The 17,693-nt window shown below is 32.1% G+C and overlaps 1 protein-coding gene and 1 long non-coding RNA gene across 5 annotated transcripts in view; both read left to right on the forward strand.

Moving 5' to 3' along the window:
* The window catches only part of clec19a (C-type lectin domain containing 19A), a 31,950-nt gene that overhangs the window by 1,570 nt on the left and 12,687 nt on the right, over positions 1–17,693 (forward strand). The window contains exon 2 of one of the 4 annotated variants that reach the window (XM_073943169.1): positions 1,019–1,103. The exons of 1 other annotated variant lie outside the window; for it this stretch is intronic. In XM_073943169.1, coding sequence (XP_073799270.1) covers positions 1,052–1,103 — 52 coding nt within the window. In that variant the 5' untranslated portion in view covers positions 1,019–1,051. Of the gene's footprint in view, positions 1–1,018; positions 1,104–1,249; positions 1,460–17,628; positions 17,674–17,693 lie in introns of those variants that run through there. 2 more of the 4 variants (XM_073943156.1, XM_073943176.1) reach the window with 2 other exon arrangements.
* On the forward strand, positions 7,599–10,835 carry LOC137489767 (uncharacterized). Its single transcript, XR_012401053.1, has 5 exons — positions 7,599–7,674; positions 8,040–8,099; positions 8,952–8,991; positions 9,090–9,233; positions 10,569–10,835. It is a non-coding gene; the product is annotated as an uncharacterized lncRNA (long non-coding RNA).

Raw genomic sequence — 17,693 nt, forward strand, 5'->3', positions numbered from 1 at the left:
TAAAGGGACTAAACCAAAGGAAAACAAATTAATGTAGTGGATGTATATATATATATATATATATATATATATATATATATATATATATATATATATATATATATATATATATATATATATATATATTTTTTTTTTTTTTTTACAATAGTTTGCCAATATATTTTTACTGTTTTAAAATTGTTAACCCCCTTGTTCAGGTATTTCATACTATTAATTTCAAAATAAAAAATTATTTTGTATATTTTTTAGTGAACGCGTATATATTCTGTAGATTTTGTTAACGTTTTTGATCTACAGTTGGCAAAATGAGGGGTCCACCGAACTTTAAACCTCTACAAAAACATTTTATTTTCAGATAATTAATACAAAATATAATTATATAATTAATACAAAATATAAAAAAAATAATTATCAAGCCATTTTGTGTAGTTGGCAAATCTTTGGTTTTGTATATGCATCCACCACACCCTGATTACATCATTACACCACAAGATGGTAGCAAGGAGCTAAAGCAGGATTCAGGATTCAACAACTAATTTCCACATTTCCCCCTCCTACTTTTTGTCACATATATCTTGCAGTAATATCATAACAATACAAACATTTCACTTGTTCCAGAAATTATTAGAAAGAGATGGTCCACTAAAAGTGCATATTCTCGTTCACAGAGCTTGTAGCTGTAATATCATGCTGTGCTTTATGGCACCCTTGCCCACCTCAATGCATGTATTGAAGTTGCTAAGCAACAGTGTGCACAATAAACACTGTAGCAGTAGTACACAAGGGTGACATCTGGTAACTTAAATACATTATCCAGCTCATAGCGTCTTGCTGCACCTTATTGTTTATTTACAACTAAGTTGCTGTATATTTACACTACCGCATTTATGTGATCTGTGAACAATCAAAAATCCTTAAGCACTGCAGAAAGCGTAATTTTATGGGAAATGTTCACTGGAGGTCAGCAGAAAACTCTCATAATTAACAAAACGTGCATCTGTTCATTGTACTGCAACAGGAAGTGCTGAATATCACAGCTGTTGCTTATCTAATGTGCTCTACACCTGGGGGATTACAAGCAATGCAGGAAAATGAGGCAAAAGGTAATCAGCTGCATTTTCCTGGAATGAATCATCTTTTTTTCTTAGTGTAATATGTGCAAGAACATGTTTTACAGAACTCTACCAATAAAATGGGTGTGATTTGTTTTTACCGCATGCATGATCATCACCTGGCTTTGAAATGAATCAAAATCAATACAAGACTCAAAAAGGGTATTTTTAGCTTGCTCACATGTCTCAGTTAATCTTCCTCAAATGGATCTCGGAGATGCTCAATGATGCACTGGAAATGTCTACTTTCTCATTGCTGGCTTGGCTGAAAGCATATGATCCAGAGAATGAATGTTTGATTTTATGGTCCTTAAAAAAAGATAATCAATGTACACTCTTAAAAAAAGGTAAGATTCTTTATTGGCATTGATGGTTTCATGAAGAACATTGAAAATCAATTAATTAAAAACATTTTAATTTCACAAAAGGTTCTTGCTAGTGGTAAAAGGAGCTTCAATTCAATTCATATTTATTTACATAGTGCTTTTACAATGTTGATTGTGTAGAAAACTTCTGATTATTAAAAAGTGATTTCACTGTAAAAAGCAATTAGCTACTATACATAAAAATGAGTAAAACTATTGCCTTAAAAGTGACAAGTTGACATTACCTTAAAAAGTGAGTAAAATTTATTTTTGCACATAGTTTATTTACTTACAATTTTAATGTAAAGTGTTTAACCCTTTAACTGCCTGCTCTACCAAATGGTTGACCATATTTTGCCTGTTTTAAATAATGACTGTTAAAGAATGACTGTTTTAAATATTGGTTTACACGCACAGCATTGTTGGTTTACAAAAAAAAAAAAAAAAAAAAATCAAACAAACATAATCCTGTTGCACTACTACACTTGATTTTTGTTTTGTTTTTGTAAAACAGAAAAAAGAGAATCTGAAATATTTATAGCATACTGCAATAAATAAAGATGATTTAGTATTCAAAAATGTTTTATTTTGATCATTAAAATAAATAAATTGGTCTTACACTTCATATTTTCATATTTCTTTATAATATATGTATTAATTCTAGAACTTTTACCATAAATAGACATGTCTACCATTTTAGAAATCATGGGATGTGTGGAAAAATTTAGCATTGAGCGTGTTAACTAGCGACATTAGGAGTTAAGAAATACAATCGGAAAAAAAAAAATCTTGGTGGGGCAGTTAAAGAGTTAAAGCACTTTAGCTTATTTTATTAATTTACTCAGGTTTCAACTACATTTTTAAAGCTATACATTTATTCATTCATTAATTTTGTTTTTGGCTTAGTCCCTTTATTAATCCGGGATTGCCCGAGGGGAATGAACCGCCAACTTATCCAGCACGTTTTACGCGATGGCTTTCCAGCCACAACCCATCTCTGGAAAACATCCACACACACACTCTGTCACACACACACTCATACACTACGAACAATTTAGCCTATGCAATTAACCTGTACTGCATGTCTTTGGACTGTGGGGGAAACCGGAGCACCCGGAGGAAACCTATGCAAACGCAGGGAGAACATGCAAACTCCAAACAGAAACGCCAACTGACCCAGCCGAGGCTCGACCCAGCGATCTTCTTGCTGTGAGACAATAGCACTACCTACTAAAGTTATACAAATTTAGCTTATTTTTAGTAGGTTTGATTAATGTAAGTTGAAATGAAGATTAGAAAAGTTTATTTGATTCAACCAAAAAGAATGCAGGCAGCAAGAATTTAAAAAAGTAAAATCAATTAACTGCTTTTTACAGTGTATGAAAAAATGCATTTTTTAAATAATTGTAAGTTAAAGTAAAAAAAAAGTTTTATGGCATCATTATACCGCACATGAAAAATAAGTACTTTTTAGTAAATACTGTTATAGTGTTTTTGAACCATACTATTGTAATACTTAATTTGTTAATAGCCAAATTGTTGTGGTAATTCTATAGGTGCTATTGTAGTTTTTTACAACTATACTAAAATACTGTGGTTAAAATTTATTTCTATAGCGCTTTTACAATGTAGATTGTGTCAAAGCATCATAGAAGTTGTAGTAAACTGAAACTGTCTCAGTTCAGTATTCAGAGTTAAAGTTCATTTCAGTGTGGTTTAATTTTCAATGCTGAAAGTCCAAACACTGAAGAGCAAATCCATCGATTCACAGATCAAGTCCTAAACCAACAAGCCAGTGGCGACAGTGGCGAGGAACAAAACTTCACCACTTGACAAAAGTGAAGGAAAAAAACTCGGCTCAGTTAGTTTGACCATTTCTCCTCTGGCCAAACTTGTGCGGAACTGGAGTCTATGCGCTGGAGGCTAAAGTATCAAATCTAAATAAAATCTAAAGTAGAATCCAAAGTATACTACAGCTTTTATTACAGGTTCTCAGATCACTGTTAATGCAATACAGTATGCCAAAGCATTCAATAATAAAGCTATATGCAAAATAGTACACTTTACTATGATTCAAAAACACTATAGTATAAACTGACTACATTCTTTTATGTGAGCGTGATGTGAGTTGTTCAGAAGGCCCACACCGTGATTTTACCTGTAAATAATGCTAATAGTTCTTAAAAAGTTCCCTGTGTTACATGATTGATCGACATCTGAGAGGATGCAGCCTTACAGGCACTCATTTAGAGACCATATTTAGCAGCAATCCCATCTAAATCCTAAATGGAGACCGTCTTCAGTATAAGAATGAGTCATATCTTCAAGCTCCTGCCCTTAGCTGTTACAGGCGACAGTCATCTCAAAGATAAGAGGAACTCCGGGCCTTTAATAGCATGAGCTGTGTGGGCCATGAGATAAAGCAGACATGCTATCATCTGCAAGACGGTGTCAGGGGAGACTAATGGAACTAAGCAAGTAGTGTGAAGTGGGTGTTCAATAACTCTGCAGACAAGTTGGACATCGTGACATGTTCAACAAATTGATGCTGTGTGAAATTTTCACATAGACTATATAGAAGGTATATTAAAGGTTATTTTCTTGTGTTATTTCAGCCTGATCTAACAAGGAAACGTAAGTATTTTACTCTTTGTCAGTTTAGTGGCTAATTTTTAGGAATTCGAGTGTAGTCGTAGGAAAATGTACGATTTTAAAAAGGAGGCGTGGCAGCCAACCCCACCCCTAACCCCAAACGTCATAGGGTGATGAGCAAATCGTACTAAATTGTACGAATTAGACCGTACGAATTTATACAAATTAGCCACTAAATCAAAAAGTTACAAATTGCAGTGAGATTGCGTTGGTTATTTTGTAGTAAACGGGTTGGATTTTCTGATGCAGTTGTAATCTTTAGTTACTTCAGGTGCACTCTTAAATCTTCTCTCATTCATGCTGTAACATGTATTATAATGTTTGTGAATTAAGTTTCAACAAGACAATTTTTATTTCTTTCAGCGTTTCTGCAACAGATGCAGGCCACCTGAGTATGTAAAATATGAGCTGGCTACGACCCACACTGTTAACAATTTCCTGTAGAATCTACAGTAACTTACTGTAAATCAATTACAGCAAAATACTATGATATTTTATCCTGCTGTAATGTATTTAAATTATGCATTTACTGCAAAATGCACAGCAATTTTCACAATGCAACTTTAAAATACTGTAACATACTGCATAACTGTAAAAATACAGTTAATTTTACAGTTAAATACTGTGTAATTTATAAAACTGTTAAAGGTGCAGAGGATATAAATATTTGAGAGTAAGTACTAAATCTCACTACCAGCTAGCGGCTTATTACCTGTCTGTTATTAAAATATTGACTATACTTATAAAGCATATATTCTGCATGATCTTACTCTACATCCCTATAATACCTAGAGCAATTCCATGCAAATGTCAACCTTGCTATAAAAAGTTTTTACTATAATATTAAAACCATTTCTGCGTTTTTTGTGTAAGCAAGCATTTTACAGTGCTTTAAAAATACTCAAAAATGTCTCTGTTAATGTTTTCAAATAATTTACAAATCGGTCACATGCAAATCCATAATCCATAATGCTTTTTCCTCAAAAATGCAAAAAAAGTAAAATAAAATAAATTGAAACGTTTTGTTCTTTAGAGTCAACTCCTATTCTGTTCATTAGCATTATTTCCCTTGAGTTGTGCAGTTTAATTCAAAGAATTACTACAAAGCATGTTGCATACTGTAAACTCGCTAACTTTTTTGTCACATTCATAATGCTTGTTTATTTTACCCATTTAAAATCTAAATTATGTTTACAGAGTGATATTTTTTTCTGATCCCATAACTCGGTGGTTAGATGTTTTGAAAAATTTAAACAGATTTTTTAATATAGTGTTAACATATACTTTCTCAGTGAATTTATGTTTTGAGATTTCACTGCAAATGTCACATCCATATTGCTGGAATTGCTCCTAAATCCAACCTACCTTTATAGCTAATAATAAGCAACAAATTAAGTCACAATGAATGAATGGTTTATTATAAGTGAGAATTGTACCTTAAAATAAGTGTGATGTAATTTGAAACTACTAAATGTAAAAAATTATTTTGTTAAACTACAAGAGTAAAATTTTCATCAATTATAAATTAGCTAGAGCAGATATCAAGGTTCCATAATGCAATTCAAAAGCATAAACAAATGGAAAAGGTGAATTTCTTAATGCACATTTATCCATCTGTTAATTAACAGATGTTTTAGAGTATTTGTAAACTTGAAATTGGATTAAGTTCAGTTTAGTTAGTTTACAAATAAATAAATAAATAAATAAATAAATAAATAAATAAGTAAATATGAAACATATTAACGTATTTGAAAACAAATCACTTACATTTATAAATAAAACAAAGCCCATTAATTAAAACAACTCTAAATTTAGGACATTAATATGAATTTGCAGTGTTTTCTATAGTTATGTTTAAAAAATGTAAGGTTGGCATGATTGATCTGCATATTAAAAATTTGGATGTGCATTTATTTGTTGCTGTGGGGTATAAAAATATAACATTTATTTACATATAAAATATATAGTAATAATTTACAGTACAATTCAAAGGATGGTTGGAAACAATGCTAAAAAGGTACACTGTAAAACCCAACAGTCAACTTTATCAAATGAAATGAGTGTAGTTAACTTAAAATTGACTGAAAGTTAATTTTACTCATTTAAAAGGAGATTTGAACTCAATGTTAAAGGTAATGCATTTCAGTTTAAATGTTCAGTTAAAAGTTCACAGTACTCACATAGATTAGTTTTTTAACTCAAATGGTTAGCAATCGGTTTCCTCAAACGGTTTGAGTTGCCTTAACGTTTTGGGTTTTACAGTGTGTAAATTAAAAAAATATATACATATGTTTTTGTCCTGTAATTTATTACTGTATTACTGTGACGCAATGCTGAATATTAGAGAGGGGTTTGGATGCAGAGATGCAGTGCAATCTGAGCTGCATTCAATGCTCACACTGACGTCACTAGCTCCATCGAGTGCATTGGGTCTGACATTGCATCACTGAGATATGCAGTCTCAGCTTACATCATCACTGCTGCATCCATATACTATTGGAATATTCAGCTTCCCAGCCTTTAGTGTCACATGATCTTTCACAAATCATTCAAACACTGTGAATTGGCGCTATATACTCACTCACTCACTTTCCTTATAGGCTTATTCCTTGCCTTATCAGGGGTTGCAACAGTGGAATGAACTGCATATTACTCTGGCATATTTTTTTATGCAGCTGATATCCTCCCAGTACAACCCTCAGTGCTGAAAACACCCACACACTCTCCCATTCACACACATTGTGACTAAACAGAAAACACAGAAACACAGTAAAGCCCACTGGCTTAGCCAGGACTTGAACCAGCAATCACTGAGCCCAATAATACTCACTATTAACTACTGGCTTATTACCTGCCTATTATTGAGTTATTTATTGTTTATTAGAATTTACAAAGTATGATCTTATTCTACATCCAAAATCCTACCCAATAAAGTGTGACTACATTGTTTATTTGAAACAGATTTTTTTTTTGTGACACCGAATATGTCTTTACTGATGCATATATTTAATTAATTTAATGTATCCTAATGTATTTCTTTTAAAACATCTATCTGACCCCAAACTTTTAAATGGCACTGCATGCAGTAAGTTCTTCAAGATACAAAATAACAATTTTAGGCCCTTGGGTGTTCACTTTCTCCCTTTATTACACACAGTCTGATGTAAGCGTTCTGGACTTGACCAAGTAGGAAGAGTCCAACAAAACAACACATTCTCACTCCCAACTCGTCACATACTGACGCTTGGTCAGGAACCCTCGGCGTCAGTTATTGACGCACAGGGTACCCCTTTAGCGTCATATTTAGACGTGCAGGGATTCCCTATAGAATCTGTGCCTGAGCCTGAGGCGTCATAGGGAGACGCTGGAGGCTCGTATAATTACCAATAGATGTCAACAAACTTTTTAAAACCTGATTTACGCCTATTATCACATTTTTCTTATTTTAAAAATATGTAATTTTTATTTTGTTTATGAAAAGCGTCTGTAAACGGGGTCGAAACTACTGTATGAATAAACTTCGGCCCACGTGACATCCCTTCACGGTGAGTTTAACGCCGCTCTGCTATTGGTCAAACTGCATCAGCGGTGAGTTCTCAGATGAGTTCAACTGTCAACATTAAATATTACGTTAATTCTGCATAATATATTTTTATTGGAGATTAGTTGGTGTTTATAAATATTTTATCATTTACTTTATATTTAATGAGTGAAAATATATTCGGTTGTCCAGTTTAGGGTAACTATGCCTAATAAAACTTTGATTCATTCATATTATTTATTATTTTTTTACTTTAAAAAAATATTAAATTTCAAGTACTAAGTTTAAAAATGTTTTCGGCTGATATTTTTCATTTTAAATTATTTATTAAAGTTGGGGTCATTGTATGTGGCGATCTATTTTTTACAGTCTATGCTCGCTATCCCAAGGTTCATTGCGATCCCAAGGTTCACTGCGGTTTTCCACAAGGTAAGTAAAAAGTAAACAAATAAACACGATTTGTTGATAAAGCATGTACTGTAAACTAGCGACGTTATCTAATTACATCAAGTTCATTTATTAAAAACATATTTTTCTCACATATAACGTTGGTCATGCATTAGAACAATATATACATTTTAAGATAAGGAACAGTGTAACCAGATTGTTGTTTTCCACAATAGAATTCGTGGAAAATCTATATATAATATGCAATAAGCAACTCTAATAATACAAATGTATTCGTAATTGATTCAATATTAAAGAACATCAAGTGTTTCCAAAGGTTTATTGTAAAAACAATTATTTTCCATGCCTTAAAACACACACACACACACACACACACACACACACACACACACACACACACACACACACACACACACACATATATATATATATATATATATATATATATAGCATAACAAAAGCTCAAGTATAACTTAAGCTGATGTATGTCACACAATGAATATCATACACTATTACCAGTACAATTTGGCCTTTACCAATTTATTTAATAAAAGAAAGAATCTATCATCTCTAAATTGTGGTAAAGAGGCACAACAAGCTGTCTTCTTTTCAAATATTATGTCAGTCAGGATGGTAATGGTAAAACTCAAGGATTACCTTGCACCTTCTCAGAAATTTACCATTGATCATATGTATTACAAGTGGCTGGATTGTTTTTAACACAAGCAACGTTTTTTTAAATCATTATCTTAAACAGATTAAGGCTCATTTTGGACTACACTTACATTACTTTACAACTGCTTAATGCAGTACTGATGTATCTAGTAGTTTAGTGGGTTTAACTAATGTCACATCTGTTTTTATTCATTTCAGATGCAGAAACTTTTGACATATGAATTCATCTTGACTAAGGGTAAGGTTTTTGTTCAGAATTAATCATTATTTAAAATCATTGTATTTTCTTTGTTATTATGTACAGATTTTAAAAGAATGTACTTTCTTTTAATAAAGAACTCTTCACAGCACTGCACCTGAACAGTCACAACCTCACAGAGCTGCACAACTGCCCCACTCAGATCAGTGTTGAAGCTGGAACCTCATCTTGTGTACAGCAAAGGCAGAGCTGAAAATTGACTGTTTGTCTTGTATTGTGTGGTAAGTCATAGTTTTATTATTTTTTTTATTTTATTGCAACACTAAGTAGTCCATTCTGTGGCCAATATGATATAAAGGGCCTAAAATGGGACTGACGTGATCATTGTTTTGATTTCTAGATAAGTACTCATGGGGCTACACATGCAGCTGAAGTTAGCTTCATTGAGTAGGACATTTCTTTCAGTATACTCTTAAAGAGATTCACCCAAAAATGAAAATTCTGTCATTATTGACTCATCCTTCACTTGTTCCAAATATGTCTGACTTGCTTACTTCAGTTAAACACAAAAAAATTATATTTTAAAGAAAGATGAAAACCTGCAAACATTAACTTCCATAGTATTTGTTTTTCCTACTATGTATGTCAATGTTTTCAGCTTTCCAGCTTTCTTCAAAAAACTTCCTTCATGTTCAACACAAAGTAACTTGGAAGTTTTTAAAAAATGTTTACAACCATTTAAAGGAGAGTAAATAGTGAACTGTTCCTTTAACCCAATCTAGTTGACTTTACTAGAAAATTGTATAGAAACCCAGTGGCTTAAACCCCTTACATTTTATACAAGGTACAACTTAACAGCCATACTTGAATTAAAATATTACTGTAAGTTCAAGAAGATTGTAAAGGTTCTAGGTTAATTTAAAGTGGGCTGTTTAGTTTCACCTTGTGTAAAAACATAAAGGATTTAAGGCAACATGTTTCGATGCAGTTTTCTAATAAAGTCAACTAGTTTGGGTTAAGAGTGTAATGGGTTACAGTAATAGCAGTGAATCATGCAGGCATAAAATAAATGTTTAGCCATGTAAAGCAATAAGCTTGTTATAATTTAGAAATATTTTAGGGTGAAGCACAGTATGCTGTTGTAGTTTTCATATAATTGATGAGTCAAACATGAGATGTGTTTTAAATTGCAAGACGTGAATTAACAATATGTTCATCAAGATTCAAATCTTGCATCTTATATTTTTTAAGGTTTTGGCCCAATAATACCCATATTCTGCTATTTAAAAAATCATGCTGGAATTTGTGTCAGCATTCCCTTCAATGAAAACTACAACAGTGGACATCAGTGGTGATAAAAATGTATGTGAAGGATAAGGGTGTTCATAATGAGAAGTGCAGTTACTATCCTGATCTCTGAGTTTGTAGAACTGACAGATCTGCTTGGAATAAATGGAAACATGCTGGAAATGTTTAACCTATTATACAGTTAATTCAAGAGTGCCAGGTTTAATGACACTTTACATATATAAATAAACATCACTGAACTTTCTAAATGAAACCTAACACTCATTCTTTGTTCAGTAATGATGTTGTGCACTTCTAATACTTTACAGTGGCAAAACCTGGAATAACACATGGGAGCCCTCCAGGAATTGCTGACACTTTACGCCCAAGTCTCCTCATGCTAACCGGATTGCAATATGACAGTCTAGTCAGCATAAACACCTGGACTCACCAAGCACACTTTGGTTCTCAGTGTTTTGTAAAAATAGTTTTTGCTATTCTTCAGTAAATACTTGAATATGTTTTGAACTTATTCTACTTTTGATGTTTAAGTTCAGAAAGTTGTTATTATAAACATAATTTGCATTTGTCATGAACTTGACTTGTTGTTGTGAAAGCTGTTTATTATGATGGCATTTCCAAAGCCATCGTTTGAAAAGATTTTTTGCAGTGCAGTTTTACTTGAGCTTGACATACCAGATGTATGACATGAATAAATATCACAAAATAAATATAATAATAATAATACAAAATATACATTTCCTTCAATTATAATTGTTTTTAATCATTTATATATGTATGGTAATATATTATTGCATTAAAAACTTATAAAATATATATTTTTGGTTAAAATATATATTTTTGCATTTTTGTGTGATTTTTATTATTTATTTTTATTTGTGGCATTATAAATAAATTATAAATGTTTCATTAAAAATGTATTGTGTTTATTTGCATACTCATTTACAATGAACTACTATTTATACTATTTAATGGGCACTATATTTGTCATTTAAGTTTGACATATATTTATATTTGTATACCTACATGATGCAGGGTTTAGTTACAGCAAATGCTTGAAATGTTTTCAAACATGAAGCTTTTTTATTATTTTATTATTCGTTTCAAATTAAGTATACTGCCTATGATCTGGTTTTACTATGATCATTTTGCACATCAGGTTACCCCCACAAAGTAATCTCACGGTAAATATACATTTGTATTTTTAATAAGACAATAAATAACATGTAATATTAATACACATTTTGATATTTAAGTTATATTATAAGGTTATAATCAACCTTCAGCCGGAAGATTACCAAATAGAGACAAAGTGTGACGTAGATTGCGACGTTGTGATTGGACTATAACTTCAAAGCCAAATTAAAAGATCCTTCGTGTTGCTAACTATGTTTTGCTAACTTTGCCACTTTACTAACAGTGTCCTTTATCAATGAGTTATCGCTGTGTTTTAAATAGTTAACGATTAACCAAGATCGTAACCCTAAACTTAACCCTAACTACACCTTTCAAGGAACTACAATTTGTAGCGCCATGTCTTTCCCCTCCCATCTATACAGCGACAAAGGATTGTGGGTAATGTAGTTTAAAGTCTTTTTGTAATAAAATGGAACAGATACAAATTTTAATGAACTAAAGACTATCTGAATAAGGTCATTGTGCATATATTTATGACATATATGAAAGCCAGGCATAAATTTGTTATTTTACAATGAGTATTTTTTAAACAGCTTTTATTAACTTGATCAGTATATATCAGACTATTATATCCAACATTATTTATTGAACATAGCATAGGTAATAGTCTTGCTGATATTCTCTCTCATTTCTCGTTTGAAATGTGAATACTTTTTCCTTTTCTATGGGGCTCTACTCATCCCCTTTGAGTAAAAGGGCAGTTAACCTATGTAGATGTATTATCTTCAACATGGACAAGAAATTGTATTGTCACATGTACAGTTGTGGTAAAAAAAAAAAAAGCTGTAAAAATATGCTAAACATTAGTATCTTCTTTAATTACAAGTTATTAGCAATAGTGATCTATGTTCATCACAAATGTTATGAGTTCAGAATAATATGTGTGGATGTAATTCTGTAAGTGTGTTTCATTAATGGTCATCATGTGATATTTAATTGTTTTCACTTTATTTGAAATATGGATAAAAGCTCTTTTAAAATATGTAAATGTTTATAAATAAAACCTTTTTAAAGACATGTATTTGTTTAAAAACCACTCTTTATCTGATTATTTTTACTTTCTAAATCTTCAACTGTTTGTGTAACAGTATGATTTGATGACAATGGATGAACTTGTGTTTAATAATGATTCCACATAATGTCTTTGTCCTGCATGTGGGTTAATTTGTTAATTATTTTCTTTATGATCAAATGATTGTAAGATTTGCTGCATTGTAAGAATCATGAAAATATTGAGAAATGAGGTAACAATGATGAAAAGATATCCTTTCAAATGCTGCGAATAGTTCAAACCTCCAAATGATTAAAAATACATAGCCATTAACCAACAAAATAAAAATGCAAACATTTAAATTATCTAAACTAGAAGTAAAATAGTTCTGTGCTGTATTTATAAGTTACTGTGTAGTTCTATGTCTACCAAAAATACATATTTCAATACATATCTTATTTTCATTCATTCATTTTCTTTTTGGCTTAGTACCTTTATTAACCAGGGGTCGCCACAGTGCTATGAACCGCCAACTTTTCCAGCATGTTTTTATGCAGCAGATGCTCTTCCAGCCGCAATCCATCTCTTGGAAAATATTTTATTTTTTATCTTGCATTCAATAAAACATTATACAAAGTTAATTTTTATTTTCAGAATAACAACAGTCGCACTGTTATCTCACAACAAGTGCAGCAGTTTTTTGTTAGACATTCTAACAAATTAATACAAATGTTTCAAAGTAAGGACAAAAATAAAAGGAGATTAATTTTTTTTTTTTTTTTAGAAAAATCCATGAGGACCAAATGGATCCATCAGATCTTTGATGTAAATCATAGGTTAATTTTTCCAGAGGTAGAAGTGTGGTTGCCTGACTCAGCCACATATTGACTGGAGGTATCTGAGCAGTTGACCATAATAATGTACATTTTTTGCCCAAGTATATGCAAAAATTAAATTTATCATAAAAATGTATCATAAAATTAATATTTTAAAAGCTCTTAATGTCACTTAATGTAATAATTTCATTTTAATATAGAGTTCCTTAAATCGTTATATGTTGTAAGCAGTTGGGCATACAATAATGCTCTTAATTTACAACACTGACTGATTTTAGAGGAATGCTTATATACTGTACATATCTATGTATTTAAAAAAAAAAGACAATTTGGTTATAGATGATGACAATTTTATTTAATTTTTTACAGATTTTATTACATGCTTTAGATTCAGGGTTAAGGTCATCCTCTTCTGGATTACAGTAAAAGAAAATCCACAGTCAATGTCACTCATCAGCTGGAGCTTTATTTAAAAAAAATCTATGTTCTCTGCTCCAGCCAAAACTTGCAGGTACCTTGCAGGTCTCTAGATTGCACCATCGTATTGTTGTTTATTTCTCAGTTATTTTGTTGCTTTCTGAGAATGATGATCCATAGACCTTTTAACCCCTCTTCGTTAAGGCCACATGTCGAATCTTAAAAGAAGAACACAACAACATAAAAATATATTAATATCCTTTGGACTGGGTAACCTTATGCTTATGTCTGTGCCAAAAAATACAAATACATACCAGTACATTTCAGTAGCAAACAAGCAGGAAAGTTCTTTGAAAGAACCAGGATGAGTTGAAAGGTATTTATAGTGGTTGACCATCTCTGCCACAAGAATCCACTGCTTCTCCTGAAGAATCCTGACTAGCAGGATGATGTTGAACACCCTCCTCTTTGTTGCTGGGTCAGCAGAGTCTGAAATATATTTATGAAAAGAAAGTTGTATAACAAGGATTATACGTCAACTTTTAAAGAATCAACACTGACAGAAGTCTAGTGTACATACCATGCAATATGACGAAGACATCCACATCACTTCTTCTTTTTGTTGTCTTTGCTTCTGCTACTGAAAAAAAATGACAGTAATAGTAACACAATTTTTCATGACTACATGTAATATTAATAAGAATTTCCTCACCCTCTGCCCACTCCTCTACATCACAGACCAAAGTCTTCCAACTGGTTTCCAGTCACTGCCAGTTTCATGGATTCTGTTTTGCAACTTGCTTTGCAGAGCTGTTGCGGTCTACAATGATAAGCAATCAAAAAATCACAATACTATTTAAATAGGTTACTGAACAACTAAAACAAATTCAACTGGATATTGTTACCTTCTGATATCAACAGGTCAGCGAGATGGCCAAATTGTTGAATATCTGCTAATTCCAGCACATGACCATGAGAGTTACAGTAGCATGTCTGGTCACTGCAAGCCTATAGAAGAAATATTGCACTGTTCAACCTCCTTCCCAAAAGTAAAACCAGGCATATCCTGGTATGCCTCACTCCATTTCACCTGGTTAACATATACAAACAAACAAACAAACAAACAAACAAATAAATAAATAAATAAGTAAACCAATAAGTTTTGGCATTTACTTGTAGATCAGTTTAAGACAATCACATAGTTCATCTATCTCAGATATAAACTCATGTGATTAGGCATGAAACACACTAAAATCATGGGCTTAAAGATGGTGCTGAAACTTTGGACAGCTTTTTGCAACTCTTTGGAGGTAGTGTCATTAGTTGATGTAGTCCACAAATCTTCCTGTCAATCCTTAATCCTTAGCTGTAAATAAACCTTCAAAAATGCCAGTGTTTGAAAAAGGAATGAAACAGTACAGAACAAGTGCATAACAGTTTATATCTTCTAATCTAATTTTCTTAGGTGAACGTCACAGAGCTGTTTTCTTGTTAATTTAGTTTCAACACATACAGTTTAAAGTACCTCGTGCATTCTTGAAATGATTATGCTTATGGTTCATATCTACTTAAATTGGCAGTATATCTAGTGTGGAAGCAGAACAGATGAAGGGCTCTTCCTTGCAAATACTATCCACCTTGTATTGCACAGACTCCCACTCAAGAATATCTCAGAAAAATGTCTGCTGAGATCTTAGCAGTCCATTAAAAATAATTATACCAACATCTTTTCCACCAATGGAAAGAATATAAAAATACTTTAGAATATATTTATACTTGCATGACCAAATCTGAGATAAAAAGGCCATCAGTATGCCTTAGTTTAAATAAAAACAAAATTTGACTCTAGCCCACTGTTACCTGGGTCTACAGATTCAGGGACTAATGGAAACAATGAAGTACACACTGACAGTCACTGGAGCAAGGCTCCCTCACAGTTGGGAAGATTGGAGTTCCTATGAGCTGTACCAGATAAAAACAACAAAAAATGTACATTTATAACATTTCTAACTTATCCTAAGACTAGTAGACAAGCAGCATAAGCAGTTCTAATTTCCTAAACCCCAATGTGGGCAGTTGATGGCCTATAAGGTGTCATAAAATCAGACAAAACAAAATACTTTCTGAAAAAGAAAAAAAAATGGTTGGCCACTATCAACACCCAGAACAATTAGTTTTAAACAGTTAGGCCACAATATTTTGTGAGCTTATGCTGTAGTTTTTTAATGTTTGTCATAAACAATAGTAATAGTAAAACTAATGCGTTTCTTTCTGTTATTACAATAGTAGTGAAAGAATAAATGCATTTTATCTCATACAATCACATATGCCTAAACAATGTAGATATTTAATATACATGGAATGAAAAACTTCACTAACCCTTGACTGATTCCAGAGTGGTCTTGGCCTTCCTTACATGGTGGTGCTTTCTGCAGATCACCAAGTTGTCATCAAAACTTGAGCTTATAATTGAGATCTTGATGATAAATCTGAGTATTGAGGAATGGTGATAGGCAGAAACAGGCTGAAAGACACAAGAATTAATCAAACAAATATAAATGTGTTAACAGAGATAGAGAGAGAGACAAGTGCAATTTAACATATAAACATGGGTAAAGTGATTTTACTTTTTGCTTATTAGAAAACAAAATTGGATTTTTAAAGAAATCTAAAGAACCTGAAAAGAGCAAAGAAAAAATATTCATATCTGAACAGTGAACACCTTATAATGTACACCTGTATATATATATATATGTGTGTGTGTGTGTGTGTGTGTGTGTGTGGTAGATTAAGCTATTTTTTTGTTTAGTTTTGTGTTGTACAATGAATAAAATGTGCTCAGACGGGCAAAATTTCTGCCTTTTTCCTTTAAAGGCATGGAAAATAATTGTTTTTACAATAAACCTTTGGAAACACTTGATGTTCTTTAATATTGAAACAATTACGAATACATTTGTATTATTAGAGTTGCATATTGCATATTATATATAGATTTTGCACGAATTCTATTGTGGAAAACAACAATCTGGTTACACTGTTCCTTATCTTAAAATGTATATATTGTTCTAATGCATGACCAACGTTATATGTGAGAAAAATATGTTTTTAATAAATGAACTTGATGTAATTAGATAACGTCGCTAGTTTACAGAACATGCTTTATCAACAAATCGTGTTTATTTGTTTACTTTTTACTTACCTTGTGGAAAACCGCAGTGAACCTTGGGATCGCAATGAACCTTGGGATAGCGAGCATAGACTGTAAAAAATAGATCGCCACATACAATGACCCCAACTTTAATAAATAATTTAAAATGAAAAATATCAGCCGAAAACATTTTTAAACTTAGTACTTGAAATTTAATATTTTTTTAAAGTAAAAAAATAATAAATAATATGAATGAATCAAAGTTTTATTAGGCATAGTTACCCTAAACTGGACAACCGAATATATTTTCACTAATTAAATATAAAGTAAATGATAAAATATTTATAAACACCAACTAATCTCCAATAAAAATATATTATGCAGCATTAACGTAATATTTAATGTTGACAGTTGAACTCATCTGAGAACTCACCGCTGATGCAGTTTGACCAATAGCAGAGCGGCGTTAAACTCACCGTGAAGGGATGTCACGTGGGCCGAAGTTTATTCATACAGTAGTTTCGACCCCGTTTACAGACGCTTTTCATAAACAAAATAAAAATTACATATTTTTAAAATAAGAAAAATGTGATAATAGGCGTAAATCAGGTTTTAAAAAGTTTGTTGACATCTATTGGTAATTATACGAGCCTCCAGCGTCTCCCTATGACGCCTCAGGCTCAGGCACAGATTCTATAGGGAATCCCTGCACGTCTAAATATGACGCTAAAGGGGTACCCTGTGCGTCAATAACTGACGCCGAGGGTTACTGACCAAGCGTCAGTATGTGACGAGTTGGGAGTGAGAACGTGTTGAACAAAAAGGCAGGGGCTAAGAGAAACTC

The sequence above is a fragment of the Danio rerio genome, chromosome 3 (genome assembly GCF_049306965.1).
Source record: "Danio rerio strain Tuebingen ecotype United States chromosome 3, GRCz12tu, whole genome shotgun sequence".
Classification (NCBI taxonomy): domain Eukaryota; kingdom Metazoa; phylum Chordata; class Actinopteri; order Cypriniformes; family Danionidae; genus Danio; species Danio rerio.